Genomic DNA, 20,375 nt, shown 5'->3' on the forward strand with positions numbered 1-20,375 from the left:
TGTGCTCTTACACAGATAACCTGTGCAGCCCTCTGTGGCAGCAACCCTTTGAGATGGCCCCCAGTGACCCCTGAATTCATACCCTTGTTGTGTAATCCCTTCTGGTGACGAGCTTCTAATAAGTAGAATAGAGCAGAAGCAATGGGCTGCCACTTCTGGGATTAGGTTACAGAAAGGCTGTGTCCTCCATCTTGGGTGCTCGTGCTTGCTTGGTCTGAGGGAAGCCAGCTGCCATTTTGTGAGCTGCCTCTGAGGAGACCCACATGGCAGGGAACTGAAGGTGAGGGGCCTACAGAGAACAGTCAGCAAGTAAGTGAGGCCTCCCGTCCAACAGCCTCTGAGGAACTGATACCTGCCAACAACCACGTGAATGAGCTTGGGTGTGGATGGTCCCCCAGTCGAGCCTTCAGATGAGATTGCAGCCTGGCTGTCAGTTTGACTGCAACCTTGTTATAGAGCTTGAACCAGGGGCCCCCAGCTGAGCCAACCCTGGATTCCTGGTCACAGAGACTGTGAGAGAAGAAATGCTTATTCTTTTAAGCCACTAAGTTTTGGGGCAATTTGGTACTTGGTGATAGATAAGTAATACATCTAGAAAAATAAGAGGTCGGGGTGGGAATGTGCTTGTCCTGCAGGAGGGCAGACTCAGGAGTCTGGGGCTGGAGTGGGCAGAAGGCGGAGTAGAACAGAGTACAGGGCTTGTGCGGGAGGAAGACGAGACGTGGAGGCAGTGTAGACAAATGGTTACGACAGAGCGTGGGCTCTGGATCACACTGCCCAGGTTTCTATCCTGGCTTCACGTCACCTCTTCGCGTGCATTATTTAACCTCCCCTACAGATTCAGCGATGTCATCTGTAACATGAGGGCTCTAACAGTCCCCACTGCATACAGCCAGCGCTCGTAAAGTGTGTGGAGCAGCTAGGGACACAGTGAGTGTCTGGCAGTTAGGATGGGGCTGGCCTGGAGAAGTCCACGCAGGGGTGTGGGGAGGGAGGCTGTGGACTGTTTCTAGAGCATTCACTCCGGGGACAGACAGGGTTTGCGGAGGAGGTGATAATAGGTGTGAGCTTACTTCTTGAGGTGGATCATTAGGTATCGGAGGGTCTCGTAGTGGGCAGGAGGCAGCAGCATCAACACCTCGTGGACGGCTTCCAGCCTCTCATCGGCATTGGCGATTTCTGGGAAGAGCACACACCAGGAATGTCAGGGCAGCCTTGTGGGATTAAAGTCCGCAGAGCAGCAACAAGTTTGGCTACAGATGGAGGGGACGCCTAATAAGTTCATGCAACTTCAGGTGACATTTCACTAAAAGTAACCAATTTCACCGCATCCTGCCTCATTCCAGGAAGGCTTTGGGGCCGGGTACCACATGTGGCGAATTGAACAGCCACTGGGTGGGTGGCAGGAGGCTGGCAGCGGTCCTTGTTCTCTAGGAACCTGCAGCCTGTAGATGCTTGTGGGTGGCATATGCACACACTGCAGTGCCTGTCTTCTCAGTGATGGCTTTGCCAGCAATGTCAGCATCACAAGCTTTAATTAAAAGTGGATCACACGTGGTAGTGTCCTCTTGAAGTTGTCTAAGAAGTCTTTCCCTGGTAGACTTCCATAACGGAATACACGTTACAATGCCAGGGCACTGGCCCTTGAGCCAGCCGACTCAGCCTGCGTTTATGGCACTTTTCACCCAAGTGTTGCCATGGTCAGGCCTGGTGTCCAGTCCAGGTTAGGAAGCAGATACAGGCCACATTAACAATGGGAGGAAGCATGCATGCTTCTGCTTTTTCGGTCTCTGGCAGCCAACCAAAGAAAGCTCTCCTTCGTTCCTCCTGGGGTGGAGGGTACCCTGCTACTAGAATCTTCTCTCGTCAGGATCACCAGGACCCAAGAAGGAATGCTCTTACAAGGGAGCAGGGCCACAGCTCTCACACTAACCCCACCCTACCTGCGTATTTCCCTGTCTCATTACCATATTTAATAGCACATACCTTCAAAGATGATCTATTTTTATAAAACTCCCCCAGAGTGGGCTTGACATCTATGCTATGCATTCCAGCATCTGAATCTCTCCTTCCTCACTCTGTTGCTAGGCATCGTGCAGCCCACCCCCCGCCCCTTTCTCCACGATGATGCTCTCTCCTGACAACAGTGGGCCCAGGTGCCAAACACTGAATGAGGGATGTTGATGGAAGACCAAAGATGGTGTTCCATTCCTAAACCCATGAGCTCAAGTTTCCAAGCCCTGCTTTCCTCCTCTGTAAAATGGGATTATAATAGTATTTGCTTCATTGGGTAGGTAAGATAAAATTAGAGGACTTTTGGTGAGCGTTCCTAGTATAGGACCTGAGCCACTATAGTCTTTGCCTATTATTAATTTTGAACAGCATCAATGGGCAAAAACATGGGGTATAACTTGAATCCATTAGCAATGGGATTTTGACTAATGGATTGAAATAGCAATGGTCCTCATTGGAGGATATCTAATTTTTAACTTCAGAAACATTCTTACTTTCAACATAAAACAGAGTAGGCCTGACCGTGCTGGTTCCCGGCACAGCAGAAACGACAGGGAGATGCAGAAGTGCTTGGCACCCAGCGCCAGCCCAGCAGAATTGGCTCAGGACTGGTTCAGCTCAGCTGGGGCCCTGTGCCTGGTTTTCTATTAACTATACCACGGTGCCCACACTTGGCAAAGCAAGCGGCTCAGGCAATAATTTAAACGGTCCTGAGTTTTAATTTTCTTGAATTCATAATCACTGCACTGAAACATTTGGTACAAATAAAAAATTAGTTCTTAATACTTACTTGCTGCTTCTATAAATTTGGAATAGGTATCATAGGTGATGACAGGAATGGGTAAGTCTCTGAAATACAGTTTAAGGGCTCCAGTGATGATGTTTATGTCTGGATAGATGCTGGCAGATATATCTGCCTTTTCACCATCTGAAAAACAATCAATGGTCCAATTCTTAATTAGGACCTTATTTCAGCACGTTAAAGTGTGCCCAGAAAGGAAAAAAATCCAACAGTGAATGTTTCCCTATGAGTCTCAGCTGACTCCTTTGGCTTCTCATAACATTGAGATGCAGGAAGTAACAAAAAGAAAGGTGGTGAGAGGGATTTGGAGTCTGAGGGTACGGGTAAGCCGAAAGGGTAGTGAAATAAGCCTGAAAATAGTCCTTTGGGTCCCAGCCCCCGGTAATTTGCTAAATAGAAATTCTGCACAAAAATTCATATTCTAGACACAAAGATTCATGATAGAATACAGTAACAATCTAATTAAAAAAATCAAGGAGCCCTTGTCTAGATCCAGCAGTATTCTCTGGGGTTGGATATGAAGATGACATACACAAAATAATTGTCGAATATCTTCAGTTTCTATTGTCTCTTTCAGGCTCACTGAAGTTTCTTTTGACTTGATTCTTCGTCCACCAGTCCCTAGGACTTTAATTCAGGAAACTTTAACCTTCCCTCATGTGTGGGTAATGTTATAGTTCTTACCATGTTTATAATCGTTCTCCAGACATTTTTGGCTTTTTGTTTTACCATTAGTAAATATCAGCCCAATTTAACTGTCAAAAACTATAATACTTTTCAAATAAAAAAAGTTTCAATTATATAGGGACTATTTGAATTTTCTTTTATATAGAGAATTGAAAGCAAGAAAAAAAATGCCTCAGCAAATTTGGTTCTGAGGATAAAAAAAGCTGATGTAGAGAAAACAGTGAGTGTGGCAGACATGCTATTTACATATTTGACAAACTGTTTTTGAGAATCTGCCATGTTCCAGGCACTATTAAGCCCCAGTGAAACAAGGAAGAAAAAACACACACCATTCAAATAGCTCTAGTCAGATTGGGAGTGAGGCATGCAACCAACAATTACAAGGAAATGGGAAGATTGCTACACTGGAGACATGTGGAAACGGGGGGCAGACATAGCAAAAGGAAATGGAACTCTTTGGTCAGCTTGAGGCAGTCAGGGAGGATTCATGAAAGAGGAGAGACCTGAGCTGACACCTGATTAATAGGGAGTGTTTGCCAGGCAGAGATGTGAACACGCTCTCGGTGGACAGAGCACGGCGAGCCCAGGGGCTTGTTCATGATAACAGGTACGGTGTGTTTCCGTGATGCTGGGGCATAAAGTCTACCGAGAGGAGGAGCTGGCCATGAGCCTGAGTAAATGGGGCAGCCAGGTCATCAGAGACCCTGTCTACTGTTCTACCGAGTAAAGGCTCCATCCAGTAGGCTAAGGGATCTATCTCTTGACTGGCCGCAGAGAATTATTTCAATTGTTCAGTAGAAATACAGATTCTTGGGCTCACCCAGTCTTCTGAATGAGTCCCAAGGGTGGGCCCTGGCTCACTGAGTTTTTAACAAGTTCTCAAGAGACCTCGCAAAAGAATGCCTGGCACAGTCATAAATAACAAAGGGAGTGACTTCCTAAATTTCCATGGGCTTCCCTATTTCACTGTGAGGGTGTCCCAAACCCCCCTTTCTTATGCCTTCTTTCTTGGAGCTTTGGGAGAAGATTCAACCGGTTCCTGAGCTGGGGGGATGCAGAAGGGTTCCCCTGTGCCATGTGGACTGACCATAAATGCTGGGCAACCAACTCAAAAACCTTCATGGCACCAAATGCTGGCTACCTATTTGAGATTTGCAAGCCATTATTCCGTGGCTTCGTGAAGAACAGCTCTCAGTAGCCCTGAAACCCCAGTCCCACGATGAATAAAATCTGGTTCCAAAAGCGAGAGCATTAAAGCTACGTCATTTGGCTTTCACGAAAGCACAAGCCTACCTCGGTCAAATGCCATTTTGACATCTTCGATGTGTTCGGTGAACCCAGAGACTCTGTAAAGGCCTTCTGACTTTAATCCTGTTTAAAAAAAAAAAAAAAAAAGAGAGAGAGAGACAGAGAGACTTTAGTTTCCTGAAACATCTAAAACAGATTCTAATTTCATATCTACATTGTGTGCTATCAGGAAATGAGCAAATGTCGTCAGTGCTCTTATATATTACACACTGTCATGTCAGAACTTGGACTTGTCCATCTCAGTTTCCATGCACATCTGTCTTCATTTGCTCGTGCGGCAGTAGAGACCTCAGAGAGCTGTTCTTCTTCCTGCCTGGCTCTGTAAAGTGAACCTGTTTCCGAGTCTCATTTACTATGACCTCCTCCTGCTCTCTTTGTGCTGGAAGCGGTCGCATTGCGTTAGGCAGCTCCCTCCTTTCTCCCCAGCATCATGCGTCATGTTAATCTGTGTGTCACATTGCGGGTAGCACTGTGCTAAGAACACACACATCCATGTACACGTGTCTGATACATATTATCTTGATTTGGGTGGAATAATCCAAATTTTATAGCCTGTTATGTTTAATCATAAACATGACAATAGGTTAAATGTGATGGATTTCATTGTTATACCTTCAAATCAATGAGCGTACAGACAGATGTAGAAAAATAAAATTCTGATGAATGATTCTGGAAACTTGATCACTGTTAATTGAGGCTGAGAGAACGATGTGGCTTCTGCTAGAGCTTACTGACTCATTAAGACAGGTCCTACGGCCTAGCCAGGTCCCAAAAGTATCAGAAGGAAGAGAGGACCAGATTTCAGACCCCGTGTGTAAAAACTAGCTGCTATCAAACTATGTATATCTACAGCAAAAATAAGCAAACAAATAGCTGCTGCTGCAGTATATTCTGTCAGACTCTTACTAGCTAACATACATTCCTGGTTTTCATGTGGCAAATATCTATTGAGTGTACTATCTGCCGTATAGAAGGGTCTGCGTCAGGGCTGCATCAGAGACGACAAATGCATGCCATAAATATTGCCCCTCCTCTCTCCTGTAACCATCAGAGACACTCTTTTTTTATTTTTTAAAAATTTGTTTTTCAATTGTACACTGGACACCTATGTAATTTTACTACCCATTGTCACCCCAATCAATGTTAATTAAAAAAAATCTATTTTTCAATTACCGTTGACATACAATATTATATTAGTTTCAGGTTTACAAAACAACACTGTGATTAGACGTTTCTTGACCTCACAACGTGATATAACCCCAGTAAGTCTACTACCCATCTGACACACACTGTACACCACCAGAGACGTTCTTAACTGACCTTCGCTCTTCCCCCCCCACCCCAGCCTCAGAATTCGTCTCAATACACTCGTCCAGGTTGCCACTACTGATCAACTGAGTTGGCCCGGAAGATGAGACCTGGGGTCACCCTGTCCTAACTGGTGATGCATGTAAGCACACCTCAGTGTGCTTGTCACCTGCACTGCACCAGAGGTAAAGTGGCACATGGGGACCCAACGCAGCGACCGCCAGTCCTGCCTGTGGACAGAAGAGGCGCTGGGCAGGGTGGTATGAGGAGCTATCTTTGAAGGAAGTCGTGAAGGATGGGGTGGGGTTTGCTGGTGTAGCCAGTTCCCCTTCCAATGTGAATTCTCCCATTCCTCTGTTGTAATGGAACCTTTGACTTTCAGAACAACAGCCACGGCAATGGCGGCCATGAAGTGCTGGCAATGTGAAGAGGGAAAAAGAGATGAGGCCACCATGGGGGCTGTGGACTTGACGAGGAAGCACATGCCCTTTTGCCCTTGGCTGGAATGCAGAGGAGATGGCACTAGTCACCAGGGGGAGCCTGCCCTGGGAGCTGCTCTACTAGCCCTGGGCTGTTCCCCGAGACAGAAATAGCTCTGTGGCCTGTTGAAGACAGTATTGGTGGGGCCTCTCTGACAGCACTGAAACATGGGTTAAGGAAGTTAGCCAGATGGATGGATTTGGAGGTGGAGTTAGGGGAGTTGGTCATTCCAAGAAAAGGCGAAAAGAAAAAGAAGTAACACAGGTTGAGTCCTAGGACATGTTGGGCCCTGTGCTACGTCATTCATAAGGATTAACTCCTCCTTAGACTGTACAACTGATTCCATTTACTGTGTAGGTGAGGAAACATACTCAAATGGAGTAAGTGACTTGCCCAAGGTCATACTATAGCCAGTATGAGACAGGGCTGGGAATGTAACTTCAAGTCCATTGTCTTCTCATTCTGCCCCATCACGCAGAAACAAAGGGCCATAACAGAGCATTTGGAGAACAAAAAGGCATTTGCTATAGATGGACGATGCGGTAAGATGTTGGCAGTGGTGGCAAGGAAACTGGGAACGGAAGTGGCATGTGACTTTCTTCCAGCCCGTTCTCTGGTTCTGCTCACATGCACAGGCCCCTGATACCTGTGGCTCTAACCCCTTTGCTGTGACTCCCTGGCCTAAATTCCTAATTCGTGCTATTTTCGCTCTTGTACTGGGCATCCTGAGTGCTGTGCCCACCCCGTGGACACGTTACACATCCGACAGGGTGGTTACTCTGCCCAGGTTATCAGTGGTCCCTGATGAGGATAACTCTGGGATGGTCCCCGCTGCTCAGAGAAGCACCGTCCTGATTGCAGGTTCTGGAGAGGCTGATGGTCTGACTCCACACTGCAGTCTTCTAACCAGCACCTTGGGTTACTTGTCTCAGCCACTCATCCAGAGTCAGGGGACCCTTCATCAATTCACCCAGCTCAGCCCTGGCATCAATACCTCACCAGATCCCAAAGCACCCACAGCCATAGCCGTCAAGGAGAAGGAGGCATTTCTTACAACCTGAGATTAAATGAGCAAGTCTTAAGGGGACAGAATAGCTGACGTTTTCATCCTGCATTTCCTGTCTCTAAAAGGCTTGAGATAATAAGCTATAATGTCCTCCTTTGTATATTTTGTTTTGGAAAAAAAATGGGATAATTGGCCAACGCATAAATATCTCTAGAATATATTAAGCCAATCTGGACACAATAATGGATATCAGCTAGAGCAGAATATATATATGGCAAAAATACCTACAACCTTTGGGCTTCTCATGTGGTCCAATTATCTAAGTTATCCCAGTTCTCCTCAACCAGACTCAATCCACCATATCACTGAACATTTTGACCTTGAAGAGCTGCAGAGTGGCCAAACAAAGCACAAATAAAGGAAAGATGATTCAAGTGTAATATGAAGAACCTTTTCTTTGAAATGTTTCTTTCTTACCTCCTTGATTTTTCAATGCCTAGATATTTTCAATCTTTTAACTCTCCTCTTTGAAATAAACAACCAATACTAGAAGTGAACTTCTAAATGGTAGGAAATGTTTATGTTGCTCAACAATTTATTTATTTAATAGTAGCACTTTTTAAGACCTGATTCAAACCGCCTCTCTGCCATAGCCCTTTCTGAATTGCTCTCAAATAAGACTACGACGTCTTCCTCTGTGCCTCCACAGTGTGTTGAATACATGCACCCACATTTATTAATTTGGCCCTCTGATTCTGCATACTACAGTGTGAATTTCTTGAAGGTGAGAACTGTGTCTTTTTTTTTCTAAGGAGGGTGCAGCTTGTGAGTGGCCCATGCAGGGATCGAACCATCAACCTTGGTATTATCAGCACCACGCTCTAACCAACTGAGCTAACCGGCCACCCTGAGAACTGTGACTTTTAGATCCTCAACGAGTGGCACACAATAAATGCTTAGCAAGTATGTGTTGAATGCATACATGACTAAATATCATACACTTATGGTATACGTATGAAACAGAAGTTGATTTAGTTGGTGTGTGTGGAGAGATAGTCAATTTAACAATAGCAGAGAGAGAGAGAGTCAATTTAACAATTGTAAGAAAGTTTCTTTGACAACAGTAAAAAAAAAAAAATCACTCCAATAAGGAGTCTTGCCCAAACCTCTTGCTTCAATCTCCCGAATGCATATGTCTACCACCATGGGTCTCTGCGTGTTGTGTGCCTTCACGAGTGTTGTGAGGTCACAACAATACACCTTCTTGATCCTCTTGAGATCAGGTTGGCAGTCATTGGGAACATGCTTGGAACACTGTTTGTGTACGTTCAATCCACAGTCTGTAAACAAAGAAGCCACATTAGACTGGCCCAGCCCTTGCGTCAAAGCCCAGTGCAAATTATATGTTACCAAAAACAAACATGAAAACACCCAAGTGTTTGCTGTATCTCCCTGGAACTTCCATCCCACTTAGAGGTGGTTCTCTCCACAAGATGAGCATGAACTCAGTCTTTACTCATGAAACTCTTACATAGCTCCATTTTCTTCATTAAGCTTTCTCTACTGCTGGCCCACAAGAATAGGACATCTCATGAGACAGTTTTGATAACTAGGCAAGTTGCTTGTATGTTTTTTTCTTTGGGAACCAGAAGCTTTGTGTTCGCATGTGGGCTTTTGGGTTTGGATTCCCAGGCTCACAAAGGACACCTACGACTTTTGCTGGGTTGCTTCCCTGAAGTCCTCAATGCTCCTTTCGGGGGAGACAAGATCCTGTCTGCACAAACCCATGACCACTGGCATCTCCCTCCCCTTTCCTGGAGAGCGGCCCAGAGTTTCCACTCCCTTCCTCCTTGTGGGCAGTTTGGGTAGGCCGTTTTCCTTTCTACTTGCCTTATTTTGACACCTGTGAGTGGAAATAACGTCTAACTGGACACCAGTGGGAGTACCCGAGAGTTCACAATTTAGAACAATGCCGTGTAATATGATGATTAAAGTAATTATTTATAAAGCTCATATCAAGATTTGAAGCTGAAAAGGTGCTTTTAAGTTCAATGAACACATTGTGTGCATAGTAAAGCCTTGTTAGCAGTTGGTATCCACTGATGGAATTTCCCGAATAATAACAAGGCACAGTCTACATTCTGGGAAACAAAAATTTAATGCTGAAGTTATTCAAAGTTGACATGCTGCCTATTCAAAGTGACTTCTAGTATTAATTGTTTTTGTAGGTATAAAGAATAACAATAATCATATGTATTCTATTTTTATATACATATAAATATAAATATTATATACACGAGGGTAAATATAATCAGCTACTTTATGGAAAAGCACTGAACCACACCAAGGATTTGAGATGATCTAAAGTTTTGTGAAATTATCAAAAAATGATTTTTGGAAATCATAGGATGATTTTCATGTAATGTTTACTGGCGGTGTTCTGTGTACCCATCTTCCAAAAAAAACCCAAAAAACCAGTTTTAACTCAGCTTTATCAACATGGGAAATTCAACAAAGCTCAAGTAAACTTCAATAATATTTTGACAGATCTATTTAGTGAATATAAATTTTGACCAACTGAACTAAACCAAATGCGATGGTTTTCTTGTTTGGATCCTCTTTCCTGAAATGAGGATAATTATGGCACCTACTCCTAGGGTTATCATGAGGAGCAAATAAGTTAATACAAGTAAAATCTGACGTGTGGTGGACACTACGTGAGAATTCATTAAAAAAAATGGCAAATACGGTGATAGAAAATATAAGGATACCTGCTTAATTATTCTTAAGTTATTTCATTAGAAATTTTTATGATATTTTTACAAACTTCATTTAAAACAATTTTGAAAACTTGTGGTAAAATATACCTGGCATAAAATTCACCATTTTAACCATTTTTAAGTGTACAGTTCAGTGGCACTGAGTATCTTTACAATGTGTGCAACTATCGCCACCATCCATCTCCAGAACTTTTTTCATCTTCCAAAATGGAAATTCTGTACCCATGAAACAATAACTCTCCAGACCCTCCTCCCCCTAGCCCCTGGCAACCACGATTCTACTTCCTATTTCTGTGCGTTTGACTACTTTAGATACCTCGTGTAAGTGGAATCATATAGTATTTATCCTTTGTAACTGGCTTATGTCACGTAGCATAATGTCCTTACTTCATTCATATTGTGACTTATGACAGGATTTCCTGTAATGTCCCATTGTATGTGCCTACCACATTTTGTTTATCCATTCCACATTTTGTTTATCCATTCCACATTTTGTTTATTCATTCACTGATGGATGCTTGGGCCTCTCCTACCTTTTGACTAATGGTAAATAATGTTGCTCTAAACAAGGGTATGCTTATATCCATTTGAGTGCCTGCTTTCAGTTCTTTGGGGGTATATACCCAGAAACAGAATTGCTGGATTATACGATAATTCCATTTTTAATATGCTTATAAACTTCATTTTAAGATCTAAGCAACAATGTGTTTATGTAGAATTGCATACTACTATTTTGTTAAAATTAAGATGTTTTATAACAAATATAAAGATACTCAGTTTTTGCAAACTAATACAATTCCATAAGCTATAAATAAAGTGTAGCTCATTTAAAAATATTTAAAATATGTAAAACATGGAGATTTGAGAGGCAATGATTGTTTTTTCTAACCTTTAATGGTCAGTTTTAAGTTTTCCTGCTGCTTAGAGGAAATATGAGACTGAACGGTGGCCATTGGAGAATACTAACATTATAGCCTTAGAATATGCTTTATTTAAAAAAGAAACAGAAAAGAACCCCAAAACCCTTTTATCTCCGAGAAAGTGCTGTTCATAGCTAATCCGAATCCCAGAGTTCTGTTCTCATAATATTGACTTTGGACAAATTTCTTGCTGAAATTGGATAATACCAGCAATTAGGGATATTTTTGGTAGGTATAATTGGGGCAGGCTGAATTAATGACCATGGAGTAATTCAGATATTCTACCACTGCTCAGAGGTTGAGCTGTGAGATACTTTGTAACTCCTGGTGAGTATGTCTTTTGTGCTAATCCAGGTATCTGGAACATTTCTGGAAAGACTGTTTCAAGCCTATGCTTACTGCTTACTCATTGATCTTGCATGGGCCATATATGGTTAACCCATATACATGAAGACCTACTTGAACCATCCATATATCAGCACCGGTGATTGCTGTATCTACACAGAAGCTACACTAGCCCCTTCCAAGCAGGGAAAGGATTTAAGTGTGCCATGATCCTGGGAACCAAAATGGGCAGGAAGAGGAAATAGATCATTGTAATGCATTATCATTAGCTTATTTTATTGTAAATGCTTCATCAGAATTATGTTTTTAAATCATACCCTAGCAAGGAAAAAAAATCAGTCATGGTGTTGGTGGAAAACCAATCAGTAAATCACAGGAGGCTGTTCTTGCTTCCAGCCAGAACTGCTCACCAGAAAAAGCATGGCAAGACGTATTAGGAAGCCCAGTTACATATTAATTTGGCAATTCTTTGCTATTTTTGTTAGACGTATCTTAATCAGATGTGTTGTGTGCTGTTCGCAGTGGGTGTGTGCGTCCAGTTCTAGGTGGAAAAACACCTAGGGTTTCAAAGTGCTTTGAAAATATGTGGTATCAAATCGAGGTGTGTAATTTCATTGTTATTTGATGGCAGAAAAATATTAAGCATGGGCTCTGTGGGGTCGAATCAATGTTCCACCACTGATTATGTGGCCAAAGGCCATTAACAAGTATCCGTAAGCCTCAGTTTCTTCATCTGTGTAATGGGGAGAATAATTACATCTGTTGGTGAAGCTGAATGGCATGATAAAAAGGAAGTACTTAGTTCAGTGCCAGGTATGTGGTCAGTGTTCAGTAGCAGTATTATCTTTATGCCATGCCTTTTGTAGTAGAGTGGGCATGGCAAAGGAATGTGGCTTTTTAAAAAAAAAAAAATCTACGCAATTCCACTGGAATTAATTTCCTTTTAAGGACTACTGCCTGTTTTGGGTGGCAGCTGGTGCCAAAAGAAATGTACTAGCTTGGATTTGTTTCCTTTTCTGGCATAAACATGAGATATTCCTTCTCATTCTAGCAAACACCTAGACCAATCTCCCCATTAAGCCCTGAGATGCCTCGAACCTTGATGAAAACTAGACTTCTGAGCTAATCTGAGCCTATTTTCCAGCTCTGGAGAGATGCCCTCCAGCTCAACATGGTGGCACTTTATAGAAATGGAAAAGGATAAAGGATGCGTCTACCTGAGCATCGGACCCCCTGGGCGATGAGCCCCCACATGAAGTTGGCACAGTATTCGCACCAGTGAGGGCCTCGGAAGGTGTGGACCTGCGATCCAAAACGAAGACAAGTGTCAGAAAATGCAGTCATTTGCAGGCAGGTGGTCTCGGACACGCAACAAACACATGAAGTCAAGACCCAAAGTCCTCAGTGGGAGTGAGCATGCCTCACTTGGCCTTTTTTTCCTGTGAGGCGGAGTTGCAAACAGACCGGGAGAAAACGGAGATGTGCTTTGATCTTTGAAAAATCCTCCGCTCCTCTACCACGCCCAGGGCCAGGGTCCGAAAGGAGTGTGGAGAAACAGTAAAATTATAGGGCCAGGCCAGTGCTAAAGAATGAGACAGACTCTCACCATCCCAAAGAAGGCACTGTGTGCACAAACCCAGGATAGCCCTAGCCGGTCACCATAACCTGCATTTAGCTCAGCAAGTTCTGGAAGGCAGAACTCAATTACTGTGTCCTTTTGACCAAAGTTGCCCCATCTGTAGACTATCCAGGCAGGTATATATAAGACATAATTGTGGGATAATTAAAAGGTTCCAAGGCTTTGAACCCCTCCCAAAAAAGGCATTAAAAAAGTGAGGGAGCTGGCTGAAAATGAAGGGTACCCACGGGGTCTACAGAACTGCCTTCCCCAGAGGCAGGGTCTGTCTTCAGCCAGTCCTGAGGTGGCCTGTGGATGCATAAGCTGAAAGTTGCTTCTGGTTGGCTGAGGTAACAGTCTTATTGGTTGGTGCCCCAGCCAGTTGTTAAGTATTTTGAAAATCATCAAGTAAGGATGGTCTTATCTCTGTTATTTAGGCACAGGTCCTCTTAGGACAGGATCATTTATTAAGTCATAATTTTAAACAAAACAAAACAAGACAAAAATACATGTTCTTTAGCACCACTGAGTTTCAAGGCACAGAGTGAGGAAATTCCTTGAAAGCAACTGTGGCCATGGTAAGCCAAAAACCACCACAGGCAGTCTAAGTGGAAGCATACAAATCTGTGTGGAAAGGTTTTGAATTTTTACAAAATTAAAATATTCTAAGACAGTATATAAGGAAGTTCAAAGTTTTAAACCTCAGTTAACAAATAAAAGAAATGCAGACAATACTATTTTTTAAAAAAAATTAAATTTTTTTTGTTGGGAGGCCTGCGTACTACTTTTATTTAACAACAAAAAAAATCAGAATGACAGCTCTGCTCACAATTTAGGAAGCTACTCATCAAAGCTCTACTTAAAAAAAAACAATATCACTTTGAGATCTTTATTTATTCATACATGCTAGTGACTGGGTATTTATAAAGTGACAAACAAAACAGACCTCATCCCCTCTTAATGGAACTCACAGATTTGTAAAGGCAGGGAAAATAAGCAAGCTAATAAATGCAAAATAGCATCTTATCACCATGGTTTCTATGTAATAAATCGAAATTATAATGGTCTTTCAGCTGATCACATGCAGACTGTTCATTATACTATTTCTGCTTTGAAAATCGATGAAAAAAATCTCAGAATTGCTTTTACTAAAATGGAGAATCATGCTGTAGGGAAATGACACTGAGACATGACAAAGCTCTCCTTGTAGGAATGCAGAGACTCCATCCAAGGGAGCACGTCCATTCTCACGGAGCCAAAGTGTCATGATTCACTTAGAGGCCCACTCAGATTGAACGTGGTATTAAAAAAAATTCCTCAGTAAAGTGTCCTGTTGAAAGTTGAACATTTCCTAAATTGAAAAAAATCGAAGGTTTCTTAGTATTTTACTAGAGATGCTCTAAAGAGACTACTGGTTAACTATGGCAACAACATCTATTGTTAATATACTACTGAAATGGCACATCAATTAAATAATATATAAAATGGTACTAGAAAAAGAGTTGTGAAAAGGGCTATAAACAAGAAACATGAGGCTGCTACTGGAGAGACTTAAGAGAGTCCTCACTGCTATCTAGGATGGTCAGGAAGGCCTCTCTTGGAAGGTGACCTCAAGTTGCCTGAAGGAAAAGAAGGAGCCAGTCCTGTGTGGAGAGAGGAAGGAAGTGTGAAAGGCAGAGGAAATCTATGGAGGCCCTGAAGGAGCCAAAGAGCTTGGTGTGACTGAGGAACTAGTAGGCTAGGGTGGCCAGAACACCAGCGTGCGGGGAGAGGATTTGGGATGAGGCTGAAGGTAGGAGAGGGCTTTGAAGGAGTTATTAATAAGTGTGGGTTTGGTTTTAATCTCGTTCCAGAAGGAAGTTCTTGCAGGACTTCAAGTAGGAAGATGATTTTTGCAAAATGATATTTTGACCTCTGTGTTGAAATAGTTGGGAGAGTGTTAATAGTGAAATAGATTCAGAGGGCTCGGTGGTAGTTTCTAGCTAAGAAATGACAGAGGCCAAGATCAGGATGCTGGAGGTAGAGGTGGGAAGTGGATGAATTTAAGATATATTTTGAAGACAGAATTTACAGGACTTGATCACAGAATAAATGTGGGTCTTTCAAGAAGAGAGGACTCAAGAATGACTCCTAGATTCTAGCTTTAGAAACAAGGTGGATGGTGCTATCATTTGCAGAAATAGGAAAGACACTCTTTTGGGGAGAAGAAAATTCAAGAACTCAGCTTTGCACAGTTTAAGGTTAAATGCCACTAATATTCCAAGTGTGAGAGCCAAGCAGGAATTCACACATAATTCAATAGCTCAGATGAGGAGTGAAGGCAGGAGGTATACATTTGGCCATCTTTAAAGTTGTGTGAATGGATAAAAACTATTAGGACTACACCAAGGAAAGTGAAGAAAACAGCCCAATCCCAAGCCATCAGTGATCCAACATTTGGAGAGAACTAAGAGAACAAAATGTCTCAGAAGCCAAGAGGTGAAGAGTTTTGGGGAAGGAGTGGTCTGCCATGTTGAATGCTGGAAAGACGTCCAGTCAAATGAGGACTGAACATTGGTTCAGACATATGGAAGTTATTAGCAATCTTGGCAAGAGTGGTCACTTTGGATCAGTGAATGCAGAAGTCACACTCAAGTGAATGGAGGAATAAATGGGAACTATGGAAGTGGAGAAATGTGTACATAAATTCATCAAGAAGCTTGGTATGATGCCCGGCACGGCAATGAGATACTGACTCCGGGGACATATGGGGTCAAGGAAGGACTTTAAAAAAAAATAACAGATGGGAGACATTAGGGCATGTTGACTTGTGGAAGGGATTATTACAATAGGTAGAAGAGACTGGAGATGCAGAAGAGAGAGAAGCAATGGAGTGGTGATCATGAAAAACTGAGAGGTGATAGGGTTTAGGGCATATGCGAAAGCATGGTTCAAAAAGAAACAGTTGAGATCTTTCCAGAATTAGTAAAAGACACAAAATCTTCAGATAAAGAAAAGCTAAATGAGTCTTAAGCATGATAAATATAAAATAATCTATATCTATTAAGGTTATAATGAAACTGCAGAATACCAAAAGACAAACAAAACCCCCCAAAACAGGTTACCTGCAAAAGGACACCATTTAGGATGAAAATAGAATTCTTCTCAACCAAAAGAGACTAGGAGATATGGAATTATTTCATCAAATTGCTCAGAGAAAATTAGTGCCAACCTAACTTCAATCCCTAGCTAATTAGCATTCAAGAGCAAGGGTGAAAGAAAGATATTTTCAGACAAACTCTAACAGTTTCCACTCATAGATCCTCAAAAAAAAAAAAAAAAAAAATACTAGAGAATAATATACTTCTGTAGGAAGCATATTGAACTTAGTAGGAAAGAACAGGATTTAGAAGCCATGGTAAACAAGAAAACTAGTAAACATGGGTCAGTCTAATCAAGCTCTGTCTGTTTAAAAAAAACAATGAGATGACAAATTCCAGGGGACTTAAAGACAGTAAAAACAATGACATGGAAAATTGGAGGGGCTTAAAAGAATTAAATTCTAAGGTCTTTATAATTTGGGGCATGTAAGTAGAGTTACTAATTAGCTGAAGAGGATTTTTAAGTCAAATATGCATGTACTAAAACTTTGAGTACACACAAAAAAAGTGGGATGGAATCCATAAATTTTAAAAAATTCATAAGGGAAATGAAATAAAGATCTGATGAATCCAATAAAAAGCAAGAAAGGAGAAAAGCAAAGCAATAAAAAAGCATAGTAAATAGAAAAAGAAAGGAGAAAAATCCTCATACATGTCTAAGCACAATAAATATAAACGGCTCTAACAATAAAAGAAAATGTCAGATATTTAGAAAACCTTTGTAAGACATACACTCAAAACACAATGAAATAGAAATGTTAGAAGAGCTAGAAAAAGACATACCCAGCAAATTCTAGTCAACAGAAACCCAAAATAAATATACTAATATAAAATATATATTTTCACTGCTAGTGATAAAGATGGTCATTATACAATTGAGATTTAATTTTACTATAAAGTATAATAATCCTGAGCTTTCATGGACATGAAACACGGTCTTAAAAAATATAAAGCAAAAATGGAAAGAATTACAAGGAGAAACTGACAAATCCATAATCATGCTTTTAAGATCTATTCACAGAAATTAACTGATCTAATAGATAAAGTTAATGTCCTGAATATAAGAGACCTCAACCTACCGATTCCAAGAACACACACTTTAAAGAAATAATATGTGGAACATTTATACAAACCATTAACCAAGCCTCAACATATACAAAAGAACTGATACTATATAGACCATATATTCCAACAATGCAATAAAATTAAAAATCAATACAAATACATAGCCAAACTCCTATATGTTTGAAATTTTAAAATAATTTTTAAAATTTAGCAAAACAGAAATATTAATATAAATTGCAAAACATTTAGAATTGAAAGAACAAAGAAAATTCTTGTGGGGTATAAAAGCTTTAAATGCATAGATTAGAAAATAAAGGTTGAAAATTAATAAGCTAAGCATACAGTTTAGGAAGCTAGAAAAATAACAGTAAAACAAACAAAAAATTATTGCAGAATGTAATAAAATAGAAAGAAAAGATAAAATAGAAAGGATCAAAAACCTAAAAGGTGATTTCAAATAAGATTTATAAAATAGGCAAACCTTGAGCAAGACTAATCAAGAGAAAAAGCACAAATGGTGAAAGAAAGAACATAAACACAGATGCAATAAAGATATAAAACAAAAACCTTGAAAATACTAATTTTGTATGCATAAAATTAAAGGTTACATGAAATGGATAATTTTCTTAAAGGATATAAATGATCAAAAATGACTCAAAAATATAGAAACACTAAATTCAATTATATCCATTAAATAATTGAATCTGTAGCAAAACATCTACCCTCAAATAGTCAGTGATCTCAAATGATTTTATTAAGTTTTAATAAAATCTGTAAGAAACAAATTTGTAAGAAACAAATTATATCTAGCCAGACTGCTCCAGAGCGGGGGTGGAGGGTGGGAGTAGGGAGAAGAAAAACTCCACAATTTGCTTTATGAAGCTAATATAATCTTGACTCAAAAACCATACAAGAACAGTACATGAAAGTAAAATTATAGGTCAATTTCAATTATGAACATAAGTGCAAAAATCCTTTAAAAAAAAAAAAAAAAAAAAAAAAGGATCCTACTGAACGTAGCATTCTATTTAAAAAATGTCCAGATCAAGGAGGGTTTCTCTCAGGGATTTAAAGTAGGAAACATATTGCTAGAATTCACCACAATAACAAAATGAGAGAAAACACACAATCATTTCAAAAATTAGAATACAAACAGTCAATAAAATTCAACATTCATTTATAATAGTAGCACTTAACATACTAGGAGTAGGGGGAACGATCCTAAAAATAGTTGATTAAGGGTATCTCTGTTACATACATAATAAACATAATATTTAATGATGAAACATTAGAATAATTTCCTTTAAAGTCAGCAAAAAGATAAGGCTACCTGCTACAAATGCTTCTCATGAGCATTATTCCGCAGAGTTTAGCCAAAATAATAAAACAAGACCAAGAAATACAATATATGATGGAGAAGAACCAAGGCCATCAAGTTTGCTTAATAAAAGAGCAAAATGAAGAAATCAGTAGCATCGCTATACATAATAACTCATTTTATTAAGTAATAAAGATGAAAGACTCCACAAGAGGAGCAAAAATCTAAAACAATTAGAAAATAATTAAATAAAAGACATTAAGGACATAAATAAGGAGATATTCTATGTTCATGTATGGCATACCCAGTATTACAAATATGTGTTATCCTCCCAATGAATCTATAAATCCAGTGCAAATTTAATAAAAATCTCCATGGTGCCTTTCACAGAACTTGACAAGATGATCCTAAAATCTATATTGAAGAATCAAGCTGAAAAGAATAGCCACAACAACTCTGAATAAGTAGAAGAAATGTAGGAAAACACATCCAATCATATATCAAGACTTCTATAGTTACAAAAACGTAAAAGACCACGCAGGACAAACAGACCAGTGTGTCAGAGTGGAAAGGTCAGAAATCAAGTCACACATATATGGAGGCTTGGTATATCTCAGAAATGGCATTACACATTAGTGGGGGAAGGATGTCAGAGAGACAAATTATTTCATATTTCACCCACCTATCCACCCACTCATTCATCATTCACTCATTTATTCAACCCTTACATGCTGATTGCCTAGTTTCAACCTGGTATTGTACTAGTCCTTAAACATACACGGTCAAATAGATCAGAGGAGCACAGACCTCCCTGCACTCAAGGATCTCATCTACAAGAATAAATAGGCAATGTAAATAATTAGCCTATGGCAGCATTGTGGTGAGAATAAGAAATTCTTCCTGAGTAGTCTGGGAAAAGTGATATTTGAACTGGGTTTTGAAGGATGAGTAGGAGTTCACACTGGGAAAAATTGAGCTGGTGGGGAAATGATGGTATTCACTGGGGAGGCAGAGTCCTTGGGAAGAACATTCCAAGAAGAGGAAAGAGCACAGCCAAAAGCCAATGAAGGTGGGCTTGGTTTTTTAATGCCATTCTTTTTTTGTAGGTTATGCAAAAAAAGAAGTGACTAAATTCTGCTCTGGAACATCTCTAGTGGATAATGAAATCACATGGAAAATATCTCCATACCTTGGGGTAAATATGAAAATTCAATATTTAGAAATTAGGAGAAGAGCTACAATGTTTACTACACATTGACCAAATAGAATCTGGTCTATCGAATGCTCTGGAAATGCAGGATAAGCTACTCATGGATTTTCTAAAATGTCACTTTTTGCCACTATTTAAAAAAAATAAACGCATCAAAATTGCATTTAATGCTTATTAGCCCCACCCATACTTACCAACATCTTTTTTCATCCGTGCATTCCCACTGCCTTTGAGCTTATTTCTCCAGCCAAACAATTAATTGAAGGCAGACATACATATCTGAATAGCAAATAACTCTGAGTGTCCCCACAAATACACATTCTCACAGAAATCCAACAAAATGGTGACAGAGGGGAGCATAAAGTTAGTTAAACA

The 20,375-nt window shown here is 40.4% G+C and overlaps 1 protein-coding gene across 2 annotated transcripts in view; it reads right to left on the reverse strand.

The window, feature by feature from the left end:
* CHN2 (chimerin 2) overlaps positions 1–20,375 on the reverse strand; it is a 268,716-nt gene that overhangs the window by 3,416 nt on the left and 244,925 nt on the right. For both annotated transcript variants that reach the window (XM_019726170.3, XM_019726171.3), the window contains 5 exons: positions 12,867–12,951; positions 8,771–8,944; positions 4,796–4,873; positions 2,804–2,941; positions 1,074–1,179 (listed from right to left, as the gene is read on the reverse strand). In XM_019726170.3, coding sequence (XP_019581729.2) covers positions 1,074–1,179; positions 2,804–2,941; positions 4,796–4,873; positions 8,771–8,944; positions 12,867–12,951 — 581 coding nt within the window. The remainder of the gene's footprint in view (positions 1–1,073; positions 1,180–2,803; positions 2,942–4,795; positions 4,874–8,770; positions 8,945–12,866; positions 12,952–20,375) is intronic.

This window comes from Rhinolophus sinicus, chromosome 4 (assembly GCF_057876585.1).
Source record: "Rhinolophus sinicus isolate RSI-liver-muscle chromosome 4, RSI-T2T, whole genome shotgun sequence".
Classification (NCBI taxonomy): domain Eukaryota; kingdom Metazoa; phylum Chordata; class Mammalia; order Chiroptera; family Rhinolophidae; genus Rhinolophus; species Rhinolophus sinicus.